At 42.6% G+C, this 19,880-nt stretch overlaps 1 protein-coding gene across 3 annotated transcripts in view; it reads left to right on the forward strand.

The window, feature by feature from the left end:
• Positions 1–19,880, forward strand: part of galnt7 (UDP-N-acetyl-alpha-D-galactosamine: polypeptide N-acetylgalactosaminyltransferase 7) — a 123,860-nt gene that overhangs the window by 29,873 nt on the left and 74,107 nt on the right. For all 3 annotated transcript variants that reach the window (XM_061678676.1, XM_061678678.1, XM_061678679.1), the window contains exons 3-4: positions 5,815–6,133; positions 8,481–8,647. In XM_061678676.1, coding sequence (XP_061534660.1) covers positions 5,815–6,133; positions 8,481–8,647 — 486 coding nt within the window. The remainder of the gene's footprint in view (positions 1–5,814; positions 6,134–8,480; positions 8,648–19,880) is intronic.

Below are 19,880 nucleotides of genomic sequence, written 5' to 3' on the forward strand. Positions count from 1 at the left end.
TTGTTTCTGGTGTCCTTTGACAGCTCTTTGGTCTTGGCCATAGTGGAGTTTGGAGTGTGACTGTTTGAGGTTGTGGACAGGTGTCTTTTATACTGATGAGTTCAAACAGGTGCCATTTAATACAGATAACGAGTGGAGGACAGAGGAGCCTCTTAAAGAAGAAGTTACAAAATCTGTGAGAGCCAGAAATCTTGCTTGTTTGTAGGTGACCAAATACTAATTTTCCACCATAATTTGCTAATAAATTCTTTAAAGATCAGTGTGATTTTTCTGGATTTAAAACATTTTTTTCCCCATTTTTTCTCTATGATGAAAAGTACAGGCCTTTCATCTTTTCAAGTATGAGAACTTGCACAATCGGTGGCTGACTAACTACTGTTTTGCCCCAATGTGTGTGTGTGTATATGTGTATGTATATATATATATATGTATATGTATATATATATATATATATATATATATATGTATATATATATATATATATGTATATATATATATATATATATATATATATATATATATATATATATATATATATCCATACACATCGATATCTATACTGACATCTATAGTCACATATAGGCACACCCTGAGGAAGAAGTTGTAACGGACAACTGTTATAGCTGTAAGGGGCGTGATATGCACTAATGTTGTACTTTGGTAATTGCATTGTTGTGTGCACCGCCAACCTTTGCCATCTCTCATGGAGACGTCGCCTAGAACACCATCGAGCTGGATCAAGTCGAGGAAGGGGGGACATGTAGCGAATATGCCCGATGGAACGAGTCAACGCCAACCCCCACGAGGTGATAACCGTGCATTCCTGCCTTCTGACCCTCAACGAGCCGCTCTGTTTCCACAAGACACAGGAAATCTCGTTTATGTCACTTGGGCCATAAACTGATAAAGAGCCCTCCTCCAGCCATTCTTCATGGGTTCTCCAACAAAGACCCTTTTTCTTTATTAGTTAGACAGGCCACAAGTTGAACTATTACTCTCAGACCTTCACAGAAACTCATCCAGAGGAATTACAACCGACCCTGGGTCATTTTAATGTCCCCCCAGATGCTCTGGGACCACCGGTGTTTAAGAGTCACTGCAAGGTTGTTATCAGCACCCCCAGTTTTATCGTGATGTCTGTTTGACGTGTTACGAGCTTTGCACTAATGCTCCCACTGTGTATCATGATAGCAATGTCACTCATGACTGTTTTTTTGCAGGTTTGCTGCCAAATCTGTTTGTCCACCGAATATGATTGCGTTGACCTCTGACATCACGAAAATGTTACATAATGGACATTAAGTGTTCTCAGCCACTGAATAAGGTTGAAACACTCATTGGATTGATTAACCATGGTGTGTGAGACAATGTAAAAGTTGGGAATTTACTTTTTATTTTAGACCCACTGGTTTTCTACCACAGATAATTCGAGAAGTGAAATTCAATATTAGAGGCGTAGTCTGTCCTTCCCGCTCTTGCCTACGGGCTAGGCTTGGCCAAACCTTCCTTGCCGCGCCGACGATCGCTGACCGTATAGTTATTTTGCCAGCTCCGGAAACTAGACTTTTGTGTGTGGGTGAGTCACCACCAAGAGGAATCCGGCAGGAAGGATTTTCAGGTGCAAGTTTTCTCTGAACAAGTGACAAACAATGTCCCCCAAGCGCTTCTGCAACTGGCTCTTTTGCTTTTTTGCTTTTTCATTCCTTCGCTTCAAACAAACCTATCGGCACCCTTGCCCAGCCATCGGGAGGATCGACCCGCCTGCCTAAATTTTGTTATACGCAATGTGAGTACAACTTGCTTGCTGATTACCAAGTACAAATTGGTGCAAAATTGCACTTATACTAATGATCACAGAAATTCCCAGCTCTCCCATCTCTCACCACACATCCTCATTTGACACTTACATCCCAAGTTCAGCCTTCTTTACGAATGTTTATCTGTATCGTTTTGCAGTAAAGTCCCTCTGCATTGTTCCCCCTGTAGATTGAATAACATTTTCTCAAAAATTCCACTTCCTGTTGTGCACTTTGTGTGTTTGAGTGAAACAGTAAAACCGCAGTAATCTAGAACTGTTATTTTCATCCATTTAACGAGCCTTCTAAAGTACAGAGATTGGTTGAGGTTTTTCGTCGCTTTTCCTCAAATTTACGACTATAAAAAGAGACGTGGTGCACTATACGAGACAAATATAGTTAGCTTGTAACCTTTGACGTATGTCGAACTACACCGGAAGTAAACTCATGCATTTACTTTCCGACGTATTCCTTTTCCAAAATGAATTCCGCTTTTATCCGAAACCAATGTACACTATATAAATTGCATTAATTCATTCATGCACATATATTCTGTTTTACTTCAGCTAATCTTCATTCCTCTCCTTTCCAGTGCATGCCTCCACCTTTCTAACTGTTCCTCCACCTGCTCCCTGCTTTCACTGCAGATCAGAATGTCATCTGCAAACATCTTGGTCCAAGGGGATTCCAGTCTAACCTCATCTGTCAACCTATCCATTACCATTGCAAACTGGAAGGGGCTCACAGCTGATCCCTGATACAGTCCCACCTCCACCTTAAATTCTTCTGTCACACCTACGGTACACCTCACCACTGTTTTGCTGCCCTCATACATGTCCTGTAATATTCTAACATACTTCTGCCACTCCTCTCTTGGTACTCTGTCATAGGGTTTCTCTAGATCTACAAAGACACAATGTAGCTCCTTCTGACCTTTGTACTTTTCCATCAACATCCTCAAGGCAAATAATGCATCTCTGGTACTCTTTCTAGGCATGAAACCATATTGTTGCTCGCAAATACTCACTTCTGTCCTGAGTCGAGCCTCCACTACTCTTTCCCATAACTTCATTGTGTGGCTCATCAACTTTTTTCCTCTACAGTTCCCACAGCTCTGCACATCACCCCTGTTCTTAAAAATAGGCACCAGCACACTTTTCCTCCATTTCTCAGGCATCTTCTCACCCGCTAGTTGGTCAAAAACTCCACAGCCGCTTCTCCAAAATGCTTCCATACCTCCACAAGAATGTTATCAAGACCAACTGCCTTTCCATTTTTCCATCCTCTTTAGTGCCTTCCTAACTTCTCCCTTACTAATCATTGCCACTTCCTGGTCCACCACACTTGCCTCTTCTACTCTTCCTTCTCTCTCATTTTCTTCATTCATCAACTCCTCAAAGTATTCTTTCCATCTATTTAGCACCAGTCAAAATATTTCCATCTCTATCCTTCATCACCCTAACCTGCTGCACATCCTTCCCATCTCTAACTCTGTCTGGCCAACCTGTACAGATCCTTTTCTCCTTCTTGAGTATCCAACCTGGCGTACACATCCTCATAGGCCTCTTGTTTAGCCTTTGCCACCTCTATCTTTTCCCTACGTTGCATCTCAATGTATTCCTTTCGCCTCTCCTCGGCCCTCTCAGTGTCTCACTTCTTAGCTAACCTTTTTCCTCGTATGATTTCCTGTACTGTGAGGTTCCACCACCAAGTCTCCTTCTCTCCCTTCCTACCAGAGGATACACCAAGCGCTCTCCTGCCTGTCTCGCTGATCACATTGGGTGTAGTGTTCCAGTCTTCCGGGAGCTCCTCCTGTCCACCGAGAGCCTGTCTCACCTCTTCCCGAAAAGCCGCACAACAATGCCTTTGTCTTCTTAATCTTCCTACCCATCTCCAGAGTCATCCTACACACCACCATCCTATGCTGTCTAGCTCCACTCTCCCCTACCCCTACTCCTACCTTACAGTCAGTAACCTCCTTCAGATTACATCGTCTGCACAAAATGTAATCCACCTGCGTGCTTCCACCTCCGCTCTTGTAGGTCACCCTATGTTCCTGCCTCTTCTAGGAAAGGCAGGATCCTCGAGGGTGCATGGGAGTTCGCCCAACCAGTCTATATGTGTTTTTTAGACTTAGAGAAGGTGTTCGACCGTGTCCCTCAGGGGGTCTTATGGGGTACGGGGGGTCCTATGGGGTACCGAACCCCTTGATACGGGCTGTTCGGTCCTTGTACGACCGGAGTCAGAGTTTGGGCCGCATATCCGGCAGTAAGTCGGAATCGTTTCCGGTGAGGGTTGGACTCCGCCAAGGCTGCCCTTTGTCACTGATTCTGTTCATAACTTTTATGGACAGAATTTCTAGGCGCAGCCGAGGTGTAGGGGGGCCGGTTTGGTGGCCTCAGTATTGCATCTTTGCTTTTTGCAGATGATGTAGATCTGTTGGCTTCATCAAGCCATGACCTCCAACTCTCACTGGAGCAGTTCGCAACTGAGTGTGAAGCGGCTGGGATGAGAATCAGCACCTCCAAATCTGAGACCACGGTCCTCAGTCGGAAAAGGGTGGCATGCCCTCTCCCGGTCGGGGATGAGATCCAGCCCCAAGTGGAGGAGTTCAAGTATCTTGGGGTCTTGTTCACGAGTGAGGGAAGAATGGAACGGGAGATCGACCGGCGGATCGGTGCAGCGTCTGCGGTGATGTATGTATCAATCCATTGTGGTAAAGAAGGAGCTAAGCCGAAAAGCGAAGCTCTCAATTTACCAGTCGATCTACGTTCCTCCCCTCACCTATGGTCACGAGCTGTGGGTCGTGCCCGAAAGAACGAGATCCCGGATACCGGCCGAAATAAGTTTCCTCCGCAGGGTGTCCGGGCTCTCCCTTAGAGAGAGGGTGAGAAGCTCTGTCATCCGGGAGGATCTCAGAGTAGAGCCGCTGCTCCTCCACATCGAGAGGAGCCAGATGAGGTGGCTGGGGCATCTGATTCGGATGCCTCCCTGGTGAGGTGTTCCGGGCATGTCCCACTGGGAGGAGACCCCGGGGACAACCCAGGACACGCTGGAGAGACTACATCCTTCGGCTTGCCTGGGAACGCCTTGGGATGCCCCCGGAAGTGCTGGATGAAGTGGCTGGGGAGAGGGATGTTTGGATGTCCCTGCTAAAGCTACTGCCCCCGCGACCCGACCTCCGATAAGCGGTAGAAAATGGATGGATCACAATTCACGGAGTTATGACTTGGGAGTAGTTGGCTTTCCCCACACATGATTTATGACATAAATATGAAGGTTTAATATTTAAGGTTTAATCAGAATCAGAATCTTCTTTATTTGCCAAGTATGTCCAAAAAACACAAGGAATTTGTCGTGTTTGTGTTTCAGACCCTTTTATCTGGATACATTCACATACATAAGATACTCTGGTGTTTGTCGTCCTAGGTATGCAAAATCTGGACAAAATCATCTTGATTATCTTTATGTACCGGGCCGAAGAGTCTTACTCACATATTTAACTTAATGACTTACGTGGGAATGGTATTTCAGTGCAATAATTACTTATTGCTCTACCTTATGTGATGGTCATCTGAAACAAGAGATGCAAGACAACTGCTTTTCAAGTATTTTTTTTCTTAATAATAATCTGATCGTTAGCGTTCTGTCACATTTGCAATATAATTTTAGACCAATCATTCGCAATTTTGTGCGGGATTCTCAAGCACTTTAAGCATTTGATGATATTGTTACACAAGTATGTTAATGAGAAAATATGGAAAATGCTATTAAGTTTGTTTGGACTGTAGTTTGGAAGTAGTGCAGCCAATAAACTGCATGTTCTTTTAAATCCTTTTTTGTGTATCATCATTATTGGTTATCATTTCCTGAAAATAGTCAGCCAATTCTAAATCAGTATCACCCACCCCTAGTCGATAGTTATATTACTAAGTTATTCTATTTTGCTTTTGGTATTTAAATGTATTTTGGTTTTTATTTGAATTTGATGTATTTTGTTTTCCAATTTAATTTCCAGGAGGGGTCAACCGTGTGCAAAACCCCAACCAGCAGGCTAATCAGAAGAAGGTCATCCAGCAACAGTATGCAACATTCAGACCCAACTTACACAATTACAATGCCCCCATCCTCAAGAGAGGTGTTCTTGGAAACTTTGAATCTAAAGAACCTGAGCCTCCAGGGGTCCCAGCTGGCCCAGGAGAAGGAGCCAAGCCATTTGTTCTGGGCCCAGAATACAAAGAAACCATCCAAGCATCCATCAAAGAGTTTGGCTTTAACATGGTTGCTAGTGACATGATATCGCTAGACAGGACCATTAGCGATATACGCCATGAAGAGTGAGTACTACTACTCATTACACTGTTTTATACTGGATTACTAATACTACTATTAATTGACCATCACATTGTATCGTTGAGCCAAAACAACTAAAGTGACTATGATTATATGAAGTAGTGCGATAAGGCCCAAATTTGATATCACATTTTTTTCCCCCCTAGTCAATATTCAATATGAGTCAATATTTATTGTATTAAGGTTTATGTGTAATGTATCAAACCAGACCAAATATATTTGCATTATAAAACAGGTTTATTTAACAATAATATCACAGAGAAATAAATTAAATTTCCCTGCAGGTATTTTTAAAATATAATGACATCAAAATTAGTGATGCACCAAAATGAAAAGTCTTGACCAAAATCAAAAAAATGAAAATGAGAAACCCAAAGCCGAAAACCGGAAGGAATTATTTTATTGTATTTATAAATTATTAGTCAAATTGCATTTATGCTATGAGTAGAGCTGCAACCTATAGAAATTTACTTTCAGGCCGTTTCTCTGAATTTTCATATTCTCTAAATCATGTCAAAACATGACCGTCGGACAGTTATTACAGTGTATTATGTAATAGGATAAAAATAATTATGCACACTGTTCAATTGCGTAACATAATCATTACTCTATAATTGTAATCATTGATAAATTATGGTTTGAATATTTTAAAGTATTTCTTAGTTGTTGGCTCTGTTGTAGGTGTTCATCACTTAACCCTTAGGTGGCAGTAATGCACTTAAACATGCCCAGTGTGTCGGAAATCAAGAAGAAGACGGATTTTACAGGGATATGCTTGGAATAGAATGAACTTTATTGGTCATTGTGACATTTACAACAAGATTACAACGTTCTTCCAGTCAGTGCAACATTCATTAAACAAATATATCCACTTTATTCCTGGGAGCTCTCATGGGGAAACGATATGGGCGCCACTTCCTGTGAGAAACTGGAAGAAGCAGTGAGCCATTCATTCCTAGCTGTTTTTGTCTGGTGGATCATTTAAAAAAAAAAAATAAATTAAAAAAAAAATATATATATATATATATATATATATATATATATATATATATATATATATATATATGTTTGTTAGGATTATCAGGCCAAACAAAAAAGGTCCTGTGTATATATATATATATATATGTGTGTGTATGTATATATAGGGTTAAGTCAGATAGTAAAACCCTGTCAGGGTTCTGGTTGTCACAAATGTCTTCCATTTAAGGATTACGAAGGCCACTCTGCTCTTAGGGAACCTTAAGTGTGGCATAATTTCTTTGTGTAACCTTAGCCAGATCTGTGCCTTGCCACAATTCTGTCTCTGAGCTCTTCAGGCTGTTCCTTTGATTCTCCTTTGCTCTGACATGCACTGTGAGATGTAAGGTCTTATATAGACAGGTGCGTTGCTTTCTTAATCAAGTCCAACCAGTATAATCAAACAAAGCTGGACTCCAATAAAGGTGTAGAACCGTCTCAAGGACGATCAAAAGAAATGGACAGCACCCGAGTTAAATATGTGAGTGTCACAGCAAAGGGTTAGAATACTTATGGCTGTGTGATATTCAAGTTTTTTCTTTTTTAATAAATCTGCAAAGATTTCATATATATTTCTTCCCTTCTCTGATGATCTCTTTTCATCAGAGAAGATAACTGGGATAGGCTCCAGCACGCCCGAGACCCTCGTGAGGGTAAGCGGTATGGAAAATGGATGGATGGAACAACAAGAAAAATAAAATAAAATAAAATACCATCTCAAAGCAAAATAAAACATTTTGTGTGGTATATTTGGCGCCTGTGATTAATCTTAATCAAAATTAAGTGTGATTAAGATGACCCAAAAAATTTATTGATTGACATCTCTAAATTAGATTTACAATGAGATTACTTTTTTAATGCAAAACTGGTTTATCAAGTTATTTTTCTTTTTAGGGTAAAACTTTCCTAGTCTTTTTTTACTTTCCCATAAATCCTTAGAATTCTTAGATTACATTACATTAGATTTCTAAAATTTTGAATATTCACAGGCTTCCTATAAATCATTTTTTCCAGTGTGGGTTGAATGGATGAATTAAATTTGTATTAATTACAATGGGAAACTTTGCTTTGGTTTGCGAACAGTGTGTTTGAATGAATGAAATGAACCGAGGTTTCGCTGTGTTTTTTTTCATATTTTTCTTCCTGAGATTTCTTTTTAATCTAATTTTTCACTGTTTCTTTATTATCGGAAAACGTTTTAAAAGATGATAACTTGTATGTATGTTCTAAAAAGTGGTTTTAATTGCATCTGCAAACAAACATACACACACAAATCCGTTCAAATAACATTGGGATTCTTTGCCATTAATATAGGTGCAAGTACTGGCATTATGATGACAGACTGCTGACCTCCAGTGTGGTGATAGTCTTCCATAATGAAGGCTGGTCTACCTTAATGAGAACCATCCACAGTGTCATCAAGAGAACTCCCAGGAAATACTTGGCTGAGATTGTCATGATAGATGACTTTAGCAACAAAGGTGGGTTTGCGTTCCTCAGACTGCATCTAAAAAGTTAGTTTACATGTTTGCTAAAAATATGAATGACTTTTGAGGAAACACTAATGCCTGGATCAGACTACAAGACAAATTTGGTCTTTCCCGATTGGACTATGTCAGACTACTGCCATCAAATCTGGCCCTACAGTGGGTACAGAAAGTATTCATTATTTTGCAGCCATTTGCTAAAATCATTTAAGTTAATTTCCCCCCCCCTCATTAATGTACACACGTCACCCCATATTGACAGAAAAAAACGGAATTGTTGAAATTTATGCAGGTCTATTAAAAAAGAAAAACATAAATATCACACAGCCATAAGTATTCAGACCCTTTGCTCAGTATCTAGTAGAAGGTTGGTTGTTTGTTTATATTTGCCCTGCAATTGGCTGGCGACCAGTTCAGGGTGTACCCTGCCTCTCGCCCAAAGATAGGGGGCATAGGCTCCAGCATGCCCGCGGCCTTTGTGAGGATGAGCGCTACGGAAAATTAATGAATGTTATATAAAATGTTTGATGCTGTCTGTTAAGCAAATGGTCTGAATATTTGACTCCCCGCTAGTATAGTGGACAGTATCTCCACCTGTCACATGGAAGACTGGGGTTCGATTCCCTAACGGGGAGTTGCCCTATGTGGTCTTTAGCGTTTAGGGTCAGCAGTGGACCAATGGTTAAGATCATCGCCTGGGACCGTGGGGTCCTCGGTTCAAGAAGCAGACCGGACCATCCACCAACATCTCCCAGACAAACGGCTGTGGTGTCCTTGACCAAGACACAGATACCCCAAACTGCTCCCCGGGCGCTTAAGTTGCCCCCTGATCCAGTGTGTTCCACTAACAAGTGTGTGTGTTCATTGTGATGGGTAAAATGCAGAGAACAAATTTCGTGTCCATGGATGCATGTTCATGACAATAAAGATGATTCTTTTTCTTCTTCCTTCTTCTGTGGTGGTGTGTTTTAGAGAAGTGTAAGGGAGATTTGGAAGAACAAGTTTGTATATTTATGTAAATACTTGTTTTCTCACAGTGTGATTATTGTATCTTGGTGTAGGCTTTTGGTGTATAGAGGTTAGTCTTGTTTTTGTACGGTTTGTCCGAGCCTCGTGGCCAGGATGGCGCCGCCTGAGCTCCACCGTCGCTGAGGCATGGCGTGCGATTGTGCCATTGCCTAGCTTCACGGTAGAGCAAGTGCGGCTGGCTGTTGGCGAACAGGTGGGATATATGCATATCTCACATGCATCCCGCATGAATAAAGCGGTGGTCATCTTTTTTAAACATCAAAAACATGTAACGGAATTTATAGGGAATGGATTAATTCTAAATGACGAGTTTATTCCAGTTTCCGCGCTGGCCGTACAGTCAACACGGATTACTGTGTCGGGCGTCCCTCCGTTTATTTCGAACGAGGCGCTGGAACGGGTGCTGAAGCGTTTTGGTAGGTTTGGTAGCGGTTTATGTAATGTTGGGCTATGATGTAAGGATCAAAAACTGAAGCATGTTCAGTCATTGAGACTACAGGTTTTCATGTTTTTAGACTCTCCGACGCAGACGTTGGATGTTTCTTTCCCGGTTCGTCATGAAGAAGGAATGTATATGGTGTATGCAAGCACGGGAAGCATGAAATGTTTTGAGTGTGGAGATGTTGGTCATAAACGGGTGGCGTCCCCGCATAACAATGCTACAGTGAGACCTCCTGCTGCTGATAGCCACGAGGATCGCGCCCAGGCAGGTCCGATTGTGGAAGCCGGGGTCGTTGACGTTGCGGGGCGGATGGCTGAGCCTGACTCCCTTGGAGTGGGCTCTATGAGTGTGAATGCCGTCTCGACTGCGGACGTACCCCTTACTGAAAGCCGTGGATCGGTGGCACCGAAGGTAGAGGAAAAACGTGCTATTTATTGAGAATGTTGAACGTAAGAATGACATGCAAATTATAGAACAGAATAGTATTGTTGATAGGATGAAAATGGCGCAGGCTAGTGATGTGAGACAGCAGCTGAAGGCTGCTGACAGGGTAAACACTGATGATCTTAGCATAATAGAGCAGGTTCGGCATGGTGATGGTAGCCAGGCTATGGGGCTGCAGACTGATGGTGACTCTGATGGTGCTTCAATTGCTGACAGCGTTTCCCAGAGTAAGGATATGTACCCTTTGAAAGAAATAGATGAGTTTTTAGAGGATACATTTGGTAAAATGGTTGATGTACAAGAATATTCTCAAGATTGTTAGAAAGTTTGTGAAGACTGTGAGTACCCTACAGAAGGTGGTAGGAACAGATTTGCTTGATGACAAGAAGAGATATCGCCTGAGGAAGCATGTGACTGCTGCTAGGAAAATTTTACGTTTTGATGAGAGTTGATAATTTCATTAGAAATGGAACTACAACACTGGGTGTTGCCTCTGCTGTTGTCTTTGGCTGGTTGGTTTTTCTTTCTTTTTATTAGTATGAACTCTTTACGGGTTGCATCTTTAAATATCAACGGGGGGGGGGTATAAATGCACAGAAGATGGCGCTAATGTTAGAAGATATATATCGCTATGTTGCAAGAAACACACTGATAATTTAAATGAAACTGACTGGGGGCTATGTTGGGGCGCTCAGTATATTCTCAGTCATGGCTCTAATCTCTGTGCGGGGGTCGCTAATTTATATAGTCCCAATCTTAGTGTTGACATTTTATCAATCACAGAAATAGTTGCAGGGAGGATTGTAATGGTTAAGGCAGAAATCCAAGATTATATGTTTAAATTTGTGAATATATATGCACCAAATTGCGGGCAGGACCATTTGAGTTTATTTCAAGTACTAAAAGAAAACTTGGACAGCTGTGATCAAGGAGAATCTGTTTTAGTTGGGGGGACTGGAACTCTTGCGCTAATCCCACTTTAGATAGAATAGGACAGGACCTCCACACCCAATCATCTTGTTTTTTGTCAAAGATGACCAAGGAGTTGGACTTAGCAGATGTGTGGAGGACGAAGCATCCGACCGACAGACAATATACTTGAATTAAAGTTTTTGATGGCGTGGTTACTGCAGCCAGATTACACAGATTTTATATGTCTGTGGCTTTTAACACCAGGGGAATGAATTGTCAAATTTACCCAGTTGGTTTTACAGATCATCATTTGGTATTATTGGAATTAATTTTGTCACACGTACACAAGCCGAGATCATTCTGGCATTTTAATGTTAAACCTTTACATGATTTTGGTTTTGTGAAATTTTTAAATTGTTTTGGCGTAATTGGAGAGCCATGAAGGAGTTTTTTTCCTCCTTAAATCAGTGGTGGGAGGTAGGAAAAAGTCAAGTGAAAGTGTTTTGCCAACACTACCCATCCTTCTCTAGTATTAATACTAGAGGCTATAGAGAAACTAGAAGAGGACATTGAGGTTTTGGAGAGTGTGGCTGCTGAAAATACAGAGCAGTTAAATAAAAGACAGCAGTTGACTTTTTTTCTTCAAGAGAAGGCTATAGGAGCTCTGGTCCGGTCACGTTTCACCACACTGAGGGACATCGATGCACCCACCTCCTTCTTTTTTTAACCTGGATAGATCTTTTGGACAGAGGAAACAAATGGTGTGCCTCCGGCGGCCTGATGGGACGCTGACTTCAGATTCTGCAGAAATGAGAAGGCTAGCGGTGTCTTTCTGCTCCAACCTGTTTGAGGCAGAAAGGTCCGATGGAAAGGCTGCAGAGACACTACTTCAGGGTGTCCCTCAGCTGGGATCTGATGTACAAGATGTCCTGGGCTCTGACATTACTCTGAAGGAATTAACGACTGCGGTGACCCAGTTGACCGCTGGTAAGGCCCCAGGTTTGGACGGAATACCATCAGATTTCTATAAACAATTCTGGAATATAATTGGGATTGACTTGTTGGAGGTTTTCAAGGACTCCTTTGGGAAAGGGAGTCTTCCAGCTTCCTGTCGGCGTGCGGTGGTCTCTCTTCTGCCAAAAAAAGGGGGATTTAAATTTGCTCAAGGATCGGAGACCTGCAGCCTTACTATGTGCAGACTATAAAATTTTATCCAAAGTTTTACCAAAAACGTTTATTGACATTGTAATTGGTGCAGACCAGTCGTACTGCGTCCCTGGCAGATCCTTGTTGGACAATCTATTCTTAATGAGAGACATTTTTAATGTGTGTAAGGCATACGGTGTAGATGTAGGCATAATTTCCATTGATCAAGAAAAAGCATTTGATTGTGTGGATCGTTCTTTCTTATTTCCCACATTGTGGGCATTTGGAGTTGGGGAGCTTTTTGTATCATGGGTGAAACTGCTGTACAAGAGTGCATGTTGTGTAGTTAAGGTTGGAGGACTGAGCAGAGGGGGAGAGGGATTAGGCAAGGCTACCCTATCTCGGGACTATTGTATAGTTTTGCTATCGAGCCTCTCCTATTTAGATTTAGGAAAAATCTGAATGGTCTATGTCTGCCAGAAATGACTTTTATCCCTCCCATAGTCATGTCAGCCTATGCTGAGGACATTAATGTAATGGTCCAGGGACATGGGGACATAGAGGCACTGAGAGAAAGTCTAACGCTGTATGAAAAGGCTTCCTCAGCTAAGTTAAATTGGGAAAATAGTGAGGCATGTTGGGTCGGTAATCCAACACAGGGGACTGTGTATGGTCACCCTGGTGGCCTTACATGGGGAAATAGTGGGTTGAAAATTCTGGGGATTTATTTGGGTGACGACAAAATGGTTGCTAAGAATTGGGAGGCAATGCTGGGAAAAGTGCAAGCTGTCTAGATGGAAATGGTTGCTATCTCAGCTGTCCTATAGGGGAAGAATTCTGATTGTAAACAATCTCGTCGCCTCTCTTCTGTGGCACGGACTTCAGGTGTTAACGCCCCCACCAGGACTGATTAAACAGCTACAGAAGATGCTGGTGGACTTTTTCTGATCTGGTCATCACTGTATGAGAGCGTCGGTCCTGCCTCCAGGATGGCTGCTTTTCGTTTACAGACGGCACAGAGGCTGCTGTACAAAGACTCACTCTGTTGCTCAGCAGTCACTCGTCTTCTGCTCCGGAGGGCCGGATGGCTGGATTACGAGAAACATCTGTTCCTGTTCTCCTCTGGCTACAGTCTGGATAGTCTGTCACCTTTTTACAGCTCTGTCTTTAATGGTTGGCAACCCTTTGGACTTTACTCGAACCACTGCATAGCCTGGATTGTGGTTGTTTGGAGATCCACTATTCAATAATGTTTTTCCACCTGTGAATGCTTTTTGTCTGACACTATAAGAGGCGCTTTCAGGGAGGCAGGGATTGTGAAGATGGGACACCTAATGAGGACATCCCCAGAGACACAGGCTGAGAGGACTGGTGTCCACTCCAACCGAGTTCTACATGGTCTGGTGAAGGAGGTGTGGCAGTCACTGAGCAAAACACCAGGACTTTATATGGAACAGTGATTTAGCTCACCAGTGGAGTGAGGGGGCTGAGTACGTCTTTCCTCCTCTTGGCGTGATTCCTGCTGTGGGGGAATGGAGGGAGCAGAGTGGAATCGTAAAGTCCCTAAAAACTCCACAACTTGGGAACTTTAGCTCCTGTAGTGGAAAGCGGCTGTATGAGAGTTGTGTAAACGTGCTGAACAATGGATCGCTCACTGGAGTCAGAGAGTCTAGGTGGACAGAGGTGTTTGGTTCGGACTTTTCCACAAAAGAAAGCTGGTGGGTACTGTATAAGCCTCCTGTTGAAAAACGGATGGGTGACATCCAATGGAGGATTATACATGGAATAATAGCTACCAACCGATTCAGAGCTCACTTTGACCCTGGCACTGGGGAAGGTTGTCCATTTTGTTTACAGGCAGAGGCGTTGGACCACTTAGTCCTTCTATGTCCCCGGTTGGCTGGTCTTTTTAAAATGTTAAAGGAGTGGGTGGGGGGTTCGGGAGAGGTTTTCTCTTTCCAGCTTTTTATCTTTGGACCAACTTATTCCAGAAAAAGAAAGAAAGCTCTGGTGTTAATGAATTTTATGTTTGGTAGTGCTAAATTGGCTATAGATGGTTGGAGCTAGTTGGACTGATCCGCTTCACTATCTGAGGTGGCAGCCTATTTAAGGGTGGAGCACACCTTTTATACGGTTACTAATAATCTGGATGCCTTTGCGGATATTGGAAATGTTTTGTGCTCAGTGGGTGAATATGGATCACTGGTGTTGAATTTAAATTTGTTTTCTATTTATTTGTGTAAATTTTCATTTTTGTCTTTTTTTTTTGGTTTAATTTTTTTGGTAACACCGTTTCATGTTTTTAAAAAAAAAAAAAAATATATTGGGGTCTGTCAAAAGGTGTGCTAAATAAAGTTTCAGGAAATAGTCAAAAAGTCTTCTTGGCTGTGTGATATTTCAGTTTTTCTTTTTTAAGAAATCAGCAAAAGTTTCAACAATTCCCTTATTTTCTGTCAATATGGGGTGCTGTGTGTACATTGAGGAAAAAATGAAATTAAATTATTTTAGCAAATGGCTGCAATATAACAAAGAGTGAAATATTCAAGGGGGTCTGAATACTTTCCGTACCCACTGTATACAAAGATTGCTAGTTGTCCATGACTATTCTCTTCTGCCTTGATTTAGAACTTGTATAGCTGATGATTTCTCCTCTGATAGATGCTTTAAATGCATCTCATTGTAAACCGGCAGATGTTTCATTGATATTCAATTCAAAATAGCTATCGCTCTTATCTCCTACATAATTAATTAACAAATTCCGAATCACCTGCAGAGGCCAATCCGGTGGATTATAAAAAAAATTATCAATGTGCATAAATAGTAAGATAGCAGCATGATCACTAATACTATCACACCAGCAATCCTTAATGTTGGATATAAGTCCCCGGGATACAAGAAAGTAATCAATGCGAAAGTGAGACTTAATTGCGGCCGAATGACATGAATATTCTTCTTACTTGGATTTCGTTCCCGCCATATCTCAACCAAGTTTAAATCGCTTATGTACTGTTTGATTCATTTCCTAGTCTGAATTTGAATTGTGTCAAAGCCTGTGGAATGATCCATTCTTGGGTCCAATGTACAGTTAAAGTCTCCCCCGACAATTCAACTTCCGTGCAATGTAGACAAAGTCAAGAAAAATTCTTCAAAGAATTCAGGGCTTGCTAAATTCATCCATCCATCCATCTATTAGCCTCCCTCTGTAATTTATTCCCTTCATCTTCAAAAATTTCAACATCCCTCGTTCCAATCAATCATCAATCTGTCATGAACGGAACAGAGGATAGGACCCAAAAATGCACGACTCCATAACAAATGGACAGTTTAAAAAAAGAGAGGTTTAATATACGGCCAGAGGTCGGTACACAGGCAGGCAATCCAAAAAAAGGCAACAGTGTCCAAAAACATGAGGCAAAAAGGCGAGGTCGATAATCGGAAGAGGGTCTAGTCTTACTGTGAGTCTTTGACGTGGAAACAAGGAATGCTGGATCGCGACGACAAGGTACAACGAACTGGCGACGAGAGAGAATGAGACACGAGGTTAAATGAAAGGGCTAATTAGGTTGAACGAGGCACAGGTGGTTAAGATTCTCTCAGGAGCAGGTGTGTGTGAAACGGGGAAGACAAAAACCGGAACACAATCCCATGACACAATGGGGCCACAGTAATTACAGTAGAAGTAACAGGGCTTTTTGACAGCATGATGCGATGACTCTCTATTAGTCTTTTACAATTAACACCTGTTCCTTATCTCTACCAGACTCTCTTCTTCTCCCAAAATACGACTTCTGATTATTTAATTATGTAGTATTGCCATTACCCAATTGAAATAAAGAGATTAATCAGTTTGCCAACTTCAGGAGCTCAGTGGGACTATTCGCAATGCCCTCAGCATAAACCCAATCAAACCGAATTTTGGATTGGAGTACAAGAACCGGTAATTATTTTAGCTATGAACCCCAATAATGGTTCGGATAAATTAGCCTGCACTTCCTACTAATCAAATAAAATCATGCACAAATAGTGAAACCAATTACTAACCAATAATCAGCATATGGGATACCTATACCTGGCGGTGGGGCTCGAAGGTGACCTCCCCATGGGGCCCGGCCGGGCACAGCCCGAAAGGTTAATGGGTCCCCCTTCCCATGGGCTCACCACCTGCGTGAGGGACCATAGGGGTCAGGTGCAGTGTGAGCTGGCCGGTCTGCTGGGAATATCTGGAAGAATCCCCTCTCAGAAGGAGGTTTGACTCCCACCTCTGACAGAACTTTGCTCATGTTTCGGGTGAGGCGGGGGATATTGAGTCCGAGTGGACCATGTTCCGCGCCTCCATTCCTGAGGTGGCCAACCGGAGCTGTGGCCGTAAGGTGGTTGTTGCCTGTCGTGGCGGCAATCCCCGAACCTGTTGGTGGACACCAACGGTCAGGGATGCCGTCAAGCTGAAGAAGTCCTATCCTTTTTAGCCTGTAGGCCTCCTGAGGCAGCTGATGGGTACCGGGTGGCCAAGTGGAATGCAGCTTTGGTGGTCGCTGAAGCAAAAACTCTGGCTTAGGAGGAGTTCGGTGAGGCCATAGAGAAAGACTTCGTCTCAGGAGGGGGAAGCAGTGCACCATCAACGCTGTGTATAGTGGCGATAGGGTGCTGCTGACCTTGACTCGGGATGCCGGATGGTGAACCAGAATTTCCTTAAAGTCGTCCGGAAGTCAGTCTGAGATTCGCCTGGAGTTCTTAAAGGCTCTGGATGTTGAGGGGCTGTCCTGGTTGACACTGAAGCGCTGGATGAAGTGGCTGGGGAGAGGGAAGTCTGGGCGTCCCTGCTAAAGCTACTGCCCCCGTGACCCGACCTCGGATAAGTGGAAGAAAATGGATGGATGGGGATACCTACATAGTTCAGTCTGATTATTACATACATTCAACTTTCACGGTATTAATGTGGCGCTATACATGTACAGTAATGCAGAGAGCTTGTGGATAAAATCACACTGGTCTTAAAGTTTGGACGCGCAATCCAGAACGTACACCTCCGGAGGGAACAGTCTTGTCCTGATGTCCTTCGGGAGGCGTAACTGGTCACACTCGATCTTCTTTCAAGGACTCTCAGGCAAGAAAGGAAAAATATGTTCTATCAAAACACAATTTCAACCAAAATGAAATTAATTAAGTAAAGTACCTAAACCTGAAAAATAAAAATGTTAAAACTATATTTAATTCAATTTCTTTCCTACAGATAACTAGAATTGAAAAATATATTCAAGAATTTACACTATACCTATTCGCTTCAATACTCATACAGACTTTCAGTTCCAATTTCTCGAATTGTCCGCTTGGGGGAGCAGTGGAGTAGTAAACAACGTTACAGTTGTTCCCCCTCCCGCTGCCCCCACTTTGACCCCCACCTTTCATTTCCGCCAGCTATCGTGAAAGGTGACAGCACTAATAAATACACAGTTACAAAAAGGAAGAAGTACTTCTCTCATAATGATACAAACGACATGTCTGCATGACCATTATCAAAACACTTACTCTCAGAACACTATACTTCGAGCCGAGGTGAGCCAGCTCCCTTGCACCCAATCCCAGTCACGCAAGCTATCGCTGAGCGACGGCCCCCTCGAGCCCACTGTTCTCCACATGGGGGGGTGGACACCAAAATGCATATCCAGCTGGGCCACCCTTACATGCACAATTGTCTCCTGCCCGTTTATCCCTACCAGGTAACAGCCACGGCCACATCACAGGGTTAACCACCCACACACGAACAGCACGCATGACTCTGAGGTGGGCAGTGGTCACACTAGACTCAACCCTCGCATGTCACACCTTGCAGCCAGCTTCCTAAACTTTGAATGCTGTAGCAATCCCTGGCATGACTATCACATGAACTGAACAATTCAAATCTCAGTTATTCTCTATTCATCACAAAAGCCGTTTTCAAGGGATAAGACAGCTATTTTAACCACATTACCCAAATACTATGTCCTTCTCTTCTCACATTGTAACACTAGATGCTTAAACGTTTAAACGCTTAAAGGTTTTTTAATCTCTGCTCCAAAGAAACAAAAAATACGAAGAAAAGATGGTTGGCTTGATTACTGTCCTCAAAGCACTTGGTCCTCTGAAAAGAATTCTAACTTCAGTAATGTTTAATTATACAACACTACTACATGTATTGCACACATGTATGCATGTTTGTGTGTGTGCCTGTCTGCTTTTAACTACATGATCAGTAGGTTTTCTTGTCACTGAAATCATTCTCTTCCTTATAGCCTATCTTTTCTTATCCAAGGTATCATGGCTGCTAGGTATACAACATAAATGATCCTACAGATGATATTTAAAGAGTCAGTGACCGGATTGGACTCTGAATCAGAAATATGAGGACCAAGACTATAGTCCAGGGGGAGGCATTGGCACGCCACTTGAAAATCCAATTCACCATGATTCTACAGACTTTGTTACAAAGGTTAAAAATAAAAGCACTTCAAACATAAAAAACAGACTTGTGTGGACCAAAATGTAATATGCAATATCCATCCATCCATCTTCTTTACCGCTTCTCCTCACTGGGATCGCGGGCTGCTGGAGCGTATCCCAGTTATCTTCGGGCGGGAGGCGGGGTACACCATGAACCAGTCGCCAGCCAATCTAATATGCAATATAATACAAATAATTATTCTGCCCTATGGGGGGCACAACCCAGTGCAAACTGTAGGCTGGTCCCAAGCCCGGATAAATGCAGAGAAGGTGGCTACACTTTTAGAAACTTGGTTCTAGACTTTCCAGAGGTTTCGTTCCGAACCCAAACACACACACAATCAATGCAAGTGGTGAATTTTATAGAACATTTTATAATAAAAAGGGGTTTCTACAGGATAAAACACAGACAAACACAAAACAAACAAAGTACAGACGAACATTGGCAAAGGAAGGGATTTGGGACATGAGATGAGCAGAATGGGCATGTAGTGAATGCGTATAGCTGAGGACTTCTGTTCTCGTTAATATAAACCCAAATATGCACTATTCCGTACTTTTAGTAGACTGCAATGTTGGACTTGCATGTCTGGACCACGTTTGAGGCAGGCGAGTCAGGGTCCCGAGTGTTCGGCCGACCCAATCCGCACCAGGAGCAGCTGGATTTGACGGAAGGGAGGAAACAAAAAGGAGGAAAAGCAGGAGGCCAACGAGTTCCTAGGCAGGACGTCTCTCGGGTGTCTATGTTTGCCAGACGTTCAGAGCGGTCGCGTTGCG

This window comes from Phycodurus eques, chromosome 6 (assembly GCF_024500275.1).
Source record: "Phycodurus eques isolate BA_2022a chromosome 6, UOR_Pequ_1.1, whole genome shotgun sequence".
Taxonomy (NCBI): domain Eukaryota; kingdom Metazoa; phylum Chordata; class Actinopteri; order Syngnathiformes; family Syngnathidae; genus Phycodurus; species Phycodurus eques.